Source organism: Culex quinquefasciatus, chromosome 3, assembly GCF_015732765.1.
Source record: "Culex quinquefasciatus strain JHB chromosome 3, VPISU_Cqui_1.0_pri_paternal, whole genome shotgun sequence".
Taxonomy (NCBI): domain Eukaryota; kingdom Metazoa; phylum Arthropoda; class Insecta; order Diptera; family Culicidae; genus Culex; species Culex quinquefasciatus.
In genome coordinates, this window is record NC_051863.1 from 25,985,837 (window position 1) to 25,993,514 (window position 7,678).

General features: G+C 33.2%; 1 protein-coding gene across 1 annotated transcript; it reads left to right on the plus strand.

Annotated features, from left to right (window-relative positions):
- The first annotated feature begins 1,255 nt into the window (after positions 1-1,255).
- Positions 1,256-2,621, plus strand: LOC119769817 (SLIT and NTRK-like protein 6). The gene is made up of 2 exons (XM_038263501.1): positions 1,256-1,455; positions 1,511-2,621. Exons 1-2 carry the CDS (start codon positions 1,439-1,441, stop codon positions 2,589-2,591), a joined length of 1,098 nt encoding a protein of 365 aa, XP_038119429.1. The 5' UTR covers positions 1,256-1,438; the 3' UTR covers positions 2,592-2,621.
- The last annotated feature ends 5,057 nt before the right edge of the window (positions 2,622-7,678 follow it).

Below are 7,678 nucleotides of genomic sequence, written 5' to 3' on the forward strand. Positions count from 1 at the left end.
ATAACTCGTGATATTTATAAGCAAACCCCTTATGTCTATATATCAAAATTTTTGTAATTGTCTGCTTTACAACTTTGTAGAACATTGTTACACTCTAAAAAATAACCCTGCAAAGTTAGAAAAAACACGAAATTTTAAAATGAAAAATTTTGTTCTAAATGAAAAAATGACCCTTCTGGGTCAATGTAGATTCGAAAAGTACATTAAATTTCCCATAAAATGGCATGTTACAAAATTTTTTAAAGTCGAGTAACGGAAAATGGGAGAATTTTTAAAACTTTTTTAGTGTTTTTTTCGATGAAAAATACGTTTATTCGAAATTCTGAGTACGCCATCAAATCGGGCGTCTAATTTTACATAAAAGTCCCTTTGACACCAAATTTCTATCTCATCACCGTTTCAGGCTGCAAATTATTGAAAAACACCTCTTTTTTCGCATGTTCAAAAATGGAAGGGGTCGTACCGCCCCTCCGTCACGAGATATCAAAAAACGGACCTCGGATTCGTGATCAGGGACAAAAGTTACCCCTTAGGACAAAGTTTCATGCAAATTGAAGAGGGGTCGGGGCAACTGCTGTGTGAGTTGGCGGAGAATTACCCAAATACTAAAATACTAAAATACTAAAATACTAAAATACTAAAATACTAAAATACTAAAATACTAAAATACTAAAATACTAAAATACTAAAATACTAAAATACTAAAATACTAAAATACTAAAATACTAAAATACTAAAATACTAAAATACTAAAATACTAAAATACTAAAATACTAAAATACTAAAATACTAAAATACTAAAATACTAAAATACTAAAATACTAAAATACTAAAATACTAAAATACTAAAATACTAAAATACTAAAATACTAAAATACTAAAATACTAAAATACTAAAATACTAAATACTAAAATACTAAAATACTAAAATACTAAAATACTAAAATACTAAAATACTAAAATACTAAAATACTAAAATACTAAAATACTAAAATACTAAAATACTAAAATACTAAAATACTAAAATACTGAAATACTAAAATACTAAAATACTAAAATACTGAAATACTGAAATACTGGAACACTAAAATACTAAAATACTAAAATACTAAAATACTAAAATACTGAAGTACTAAAGTACTAAAATACTAAAATTCTAATATTTTGAATTTTTACCTCTTTTTTTTAAAACGATTGACATTCGACTTGTCATGAACCTATTTGAAATTTATTTTCACATAATCCAGCACTCAATCTAATCACATCTAAAGACGGTTCACCACAGACAATCAGACTTGACTTCTCAAGTAATTTTGTTTATAATCTGCCGGTTCATCTATCATCAATCTAATGCAATGCATGTGAGTCTGTTAATCAGCGAGAGAAACCAACACTTTCTAATGAACAACGTCGTCACTTCGCTGATAACACCAGAGCAATGCAGTTGAGAGATCTGTAAGTAAGAAACCTTCAGCAGACCATGCAAATCAAGTAAAATTTCGCCACCCAGGTTGACACTCTCCGTCGGCTTCATCAACCCCAACGAAGTCCTTTGGGAACTCCAGTGCAGCACGGGATGGCTGAACATCTGCGAGCTGAAGTACGCCACCCTGACCGATGATGTCACCGGGCAAGGGTTGCTGCTTCCGGCGACCAACCTGCGCATGACCGACGGCTGGATACCGGAGTTCGACACCAAGATGGCCCAGCTGCTTCGGCCGGAAACCCACACGCTGGTGATCCTTAACTGCTACGTGCGACTGTTTGTGATACGGGAAATGCTCCGGGTGTTGATTTTAGACGGGAATAGAGTGGAAAAAATTGACATTTTTGAATCGGGTAGCCTGTTTGAGATTCAGTTCTTGAGTGCTGAGAATAACCAACTGACGGATCTTTCGTTTGTGACCAGGCTGGGCAAGTTGGAATCGCTGGGTGTGAACGGGAACAAGTTGGAAGTTTTGAAAATGCACTGGTTCAAAAATTTACGCAATTTAAATATTCTCAACTTGAGTTCCAACAAGATTAAAACGATAGAGTCAGCGCAAATGCAAAGCCTTCCAATTGAACACTTGCTTCTCGAGCATAACCTGCTAACTGAGTTCAACACTAAACATTGGCAAGCTCATAATCTATCCTACTTAAGCTTGGAGCACAACCAGCTTCAATCTATAAACACCTTGCAGTTGAGCAGATCATTTCCAGCGTTGAGTAGCATCGACTACGACGACAATCCCTGGAATTGTGGTCGATTGGAGTCGCTTCAATTTAACCTAAAAACAAATATGGTGAAGAACTATAGTCAAAGCTTAGTACAGTGCAAGGACAACGAGAGCGTTCACACAATTTCACTTAAAATGCCGGAACTGATCGATAAGTCCGAAGAAAAGCTGAACAATCTAGAAAGAACAGTTGGGCAATTGATTGAAGTTCATGCTGAGTCTAGGAAAATATCTGCAATTCAAAGAAAATTTAGTAAAATGCAAATCTTACTTTTACAAATAGGAGAAGGAGTTTCTAAACTTCAGAAAAAATATGACTTGTTGAGAGCAAGTGTTGACTGGTTTGATTTCTATGATAAACTTAATTATTGACAAAAAATCTACCTACTATGAATAATACAAACTCGCAACATGGTAAGACTGTTACAATATTTTATCTGAATTATCACAATCATATTTTAAACAGATAAGCAAAAATAAAAAAGCACGCAAAAAAAAACAATATACTAAAATACTAAAATACTAAAATACTAAAATACTAAAATACTAAAATGAGCATGAGCATGAGCATGAGCATGAGCATGAGAGACCACCCATGGTTGTCCTTCTCCGTTGCTGAACAGGACCGTAATATCCCATCAGCACAACTGGTCACACGCTTCAACGATCAAATGATGTTTCCCTTATCAACAGCATGCATGAATGCGCTGAAAAGATAAAACATCACGATCTTCAAAACTAGAGCCGGTGCGAATAGGAAACAGTCGTTGGCCACCAACGGCGCCCGCCATGTCAGTTTGTAGATCTCGAGGGGATGGGACGGGAATGTTAGTTAGCACAGGCTGCTACCAAGGGTGGGTTCTATACGATATCCACACCCCCGCGTGTGCCGGAAAACTACTTCTACTTGGGATTTTGTTAGTGGGGAAGGGTAATGGCCAGGATTCATCATAGAGGATGATAATGTGGCCCAATAATCAATGAATTTTGTTGAATAGAGTGATGTATTATGTATTCTCAAGGCAAACAATCGGATGATGCGGATGAGACCGTTCCCGGTTATTTGGTGTTGAGTTTAACATAAATGATTCAATCTTAGACAGCCGGCTGTGGAAAGATAGAATCAAAATTATGTGTGATTAAAAGGTGAAATATTAAACTCAGCGTAACATATTTACGTAGAGTTGCCCTGAGACTATTTATACTTTTAAATTATTATAAGATGAGCGACCAATTAATGACTGAAGAGTTATGATGTTATCTGAAGGACTTGAACAATCGCGTTGAAACAATATTTGTCGCCGTGATTCGCGGGAAACGAATGGTCGAATTGAATAATTTATATTTTGCTGACGCAATTTAAAAAGAATCTTCCCGTGAAACAATTGCAAATCATAGAACAAAGAAATCCGACTGTGATGTGTATCAAATACATGACTAACGAGAAAAACACACCGACGACGATGGACGAAAACGGAACCCGAAAAAAATGCGTCCCGACGGACAGGCACCTCGAAACGAACTGGCTCAGCTCTGCTGTCATCATGACAACCAGAGCTAGCCGCACCTTCACACACACACACGCACGAACTCACCCGAAATACACACCGACGACGAACGACGAAAACGGAACGCGAAAATAAATGCGTCCCGACGGACAGGCACCGCGAAACGAACTCCTAAAATACTAAAATACTAAAATACTAAAATACTAAAATACTAAAATACTAAAATACTAAAATACTAAAATACTAAAATACTAACATACTAAAATACTAAAATACTAAAATACTAAAATACTAAAATACTAAAATACTAGAATACAAAAATAAAATAAAATATTAAAATACTAGAATACAAAAATAAAATATTAAAATACTAGAATACAAAAATAAAATAAAATATTAAAATACTAGAATACAAAAATAAAATAAAATATTAAAAAACGATAAAAACCAAACCGAAACCCCTTTTCGTATAAGGTTAACTTTGAAAAACAAGAAAATGGATCTCAAAGAGCTCAATTTCTACTGAACAACTCCGAAAACATCTCAATCATCTTTTAGAGCACACGTTCAAAGGTTAAGTTGTTGAAGGTAATCCACGAGCTGTTGATTTAGCAACAACTCCAAACATCTTCTTTCACCCACATCAGCCCCATGAAACGGGGCAAAGTCACACACGCGACATGATTACGATGCCGTCGAGGGATTTATATTTCAAATTACTAGCAAATTTCGGTGGTAGGGGCAATTGAGGTTAAGTAGACCGCTTTATGAAAAAAAAAGATTCTTTAATTATGCGACAATAAAAATCAAGACATTTCGTGATTTGGTAAAAGTCATTCATAAACAGCTATTTTAGTTGAATTAAATATTTTTTCTGCTAATTCAACCCCACTTTCCATGATACAAAGCCAAGATTTCGCCTGCTTTTCGTGGCATATAATCAAACATTCTGATTCAAAGATTAAACACGGTGTTATTTACCAAACGCAAGCAGCAGCAGCAAGCAGGGTTGAGCGAACAACTTTAGAATGTTTGGAGTTTATGCAAACTTTATGAGGTTGTGCTCCCGTTCGCAGCCACGTGGTAGCAGCCTATGAAGCAAGGGGGTGACATTTACAGTCAAGAGGGGGGTGTTGATTGATAAATTTTGCACGCAGCATTACTTAATTTTCGCGCGAATAATCAGCATCTCCTGCTCGCGTGGAACTCGCAGAGGGGAAACGAAAGAAACTCAGATCTCATTGCTCATTCCTTTTCAAGTGGTGAACACGGTGGGAAAATAAAGTTTTCAACTAGAGTCTTTTTGAAAATTTTGTCAACCAAATTTAGAACATCATTTTAGTTTTACAATCAACAGAAATAAAATATAATAAATTTTCTTCAATGTTTAAAAATGAGTTTTTCCTACAGTGCCTCCCTACCAGCTAAAGGACAAACATTTTCACCAAAGAGACTGCCAGAGGGGTGCACACGGGCCACATTATTTGGTCTGGCATCAAAAGTTTAGGACCGGCGGAAAACAGCGAGAAAAAGACAGCCACCGTCAACCGTTGAAAATAAGTGCGGGGTTTGTTTTAAAAGTGTAGGAACATTCGCAATTGAGCGTGTAAGCTCAGGGAAAAAAACAAACGTCGTCTTTGGCACTGTTTTGGTGCAAACAGGGAGACAGGTTCTGCTGGCTGAAGATGGCTGTGTGACTGGGGATTAAATTTTAATATTTCAGGGAACTTGACATCTTCATCTGAAGGAACACATTTTTTTGGTCGTTTCATTCCAAGAAATTCAAAATACTTCAAAGTTCAAAGTTTTGTTAAGTCTCTTAAGAAATTCAATCAAAACCTTTTAAAAATTAGCAGTATCATAAATAAAAATATAGTTGAAAGATTGGGAGTGCAATTGATTTCTGCACCTAGAAAATTTAATAAAAAAAAGTTTGATGGTTATAGTGAACTAATTGTCAGCATTTGCTTAGTAATATTTTAAGTTGAATGTTATAAAACTATATATAGAAAGATTCTTATAAAATTTCGTAAGAAATTATGATGCGAAAATTCCTTCAATTCAAACTTTTCTCCCCCTTTTTTTTAATTTTCGTTAGGAATCTTAAATTGAACATGGCATGAGCAATGGTAAAAAAATATTTACTAATATTTAAATTTTCATTGAAAACACTTATAAAATTGATTTTATATCGTGTATATGTATATGTATATGTATAATCTTTTTACAAATTATGAATTTTGAGACCACAATTCGGTTTAAAACATAAAACTTTAGATTTTTTCATAAATTCATTATTATATAGTAAATTTTTGATAGTAGCATAGAAAAGTGACGTTAAAAGTCATTTTTGATAGATTTTTTTTATATTTCTAAAATTTGGATTGAATTTTTTTTTATTTGTTGACCAGTTATTCTTTTCAGAACTGAAATAAAAAATAATACTTTTGAATAAAGTTTTGATTTGTTTTCCCCTCTTTCATTTTCTATTCAAATTATTACCAACGGAAAAAAAATTACTTAAAGTTATATTTTCATTGAAACACTTATAAAATTGATTGTCTATCATTTATTAATACATTTTTAATTAAACAAAGACTTCTGAGCAGTTCTCTCAGATTTCGGTCATTCGATTTATTTTGTATTTTTTAATCCGACTGAAACTTTTTTGGTGCCTTCGGTATGCCCAAAGAAGCCATTTTGCATCATTAGTTTGTCCATATAATTTTCCTTAAAATTTGGCAGTTGGCCATACAAAAATGATGCATGAAAATTCAAAAATCTGTATCTTTTGAAGGAATTTTTTGATCGATTTGGTGTCTTCGGCAAAGTTGTAGGTATGGATATGGACTACACTGAAAAAAATGATACACGGTAAAAAGATCGGAAAATTTCACGATTGTTTCATATTTTAACATTGTAAATCTGCTGAGATATCGACAATAGAAAATGGTGGGTTTTTGGGTGAGACTTAGAGAAAACATCAATTTTCGTGTTTTTAAACCTTTGCATGGCAATATCTCAGCAATTAAGGGTCGCATCAACAAAGTTCAAAAAAGCAAAATATAGATAATTTTCTCAGCCTTTCAAAAAAAATTTTTTTTTTCAAAATCAAGCAAACATGTGCACTATTTAAAAAAAAAATGAAAAACTGCGACATTTTCAAGAAAGTCACCTAAAAATGGATTAAACTTGAAAATGGTGTACTTTATCAAAATTTCACTAGAGCCCTTTTAGAGTGTAAATTTGATTTTATATCGAAAAATGAAGTTGAAAAATTTTTGCGACCAATATTTCGATTTTTTTTGAAAAATCAGCATTGATTTCAAAAATCATAACTCGGTCAAAGATTTCAAAGATGAAATTTCTGATAAGTTGGCATTTGATGTCCTCTTAAATATATCAAAAAATAGAAAAAAATAAAAATTGTGTTTTTTGAAAATCAAGTTTAAGTTACCAAAAGTTAAATCAAAAATCACCCAATTTTTTTTACCTTGTATCATTTTTTCCAGTGTAGTCCGTATCCATACCTACAACTTTGCCAAAGACACCAAATCGATCAAAAAATTCCTTCAAAAGATACAGATTTTTGAATTTTAACATGTCATCTTTGGATGGACAGCTGCCAAATTTGTATGGAAAATTATATAAACGAACTAATGATGCAAAATGGCTTCTTTGGGCATACCAAGGGCACTAAAAAAGTTTCAGCCGAATTAAAAAATACAAAAATAAAAATTGAAGAAAAAAGACCGATTTTGTAGATAATTGCGCTTCTAATATTTCTACATATTTTGAATTTTGAAACCACAAATCGGTTCAAAACATTAAAGTTTTGATTTTTTCATATATTCATTATTATTTAGCTGATTTTGATAGTAGCATAGGGTAATGATGTTAAAAGCAATTTTTGATGCTTTTTGTTACGATATTTAATTTTTTTTATTGAAA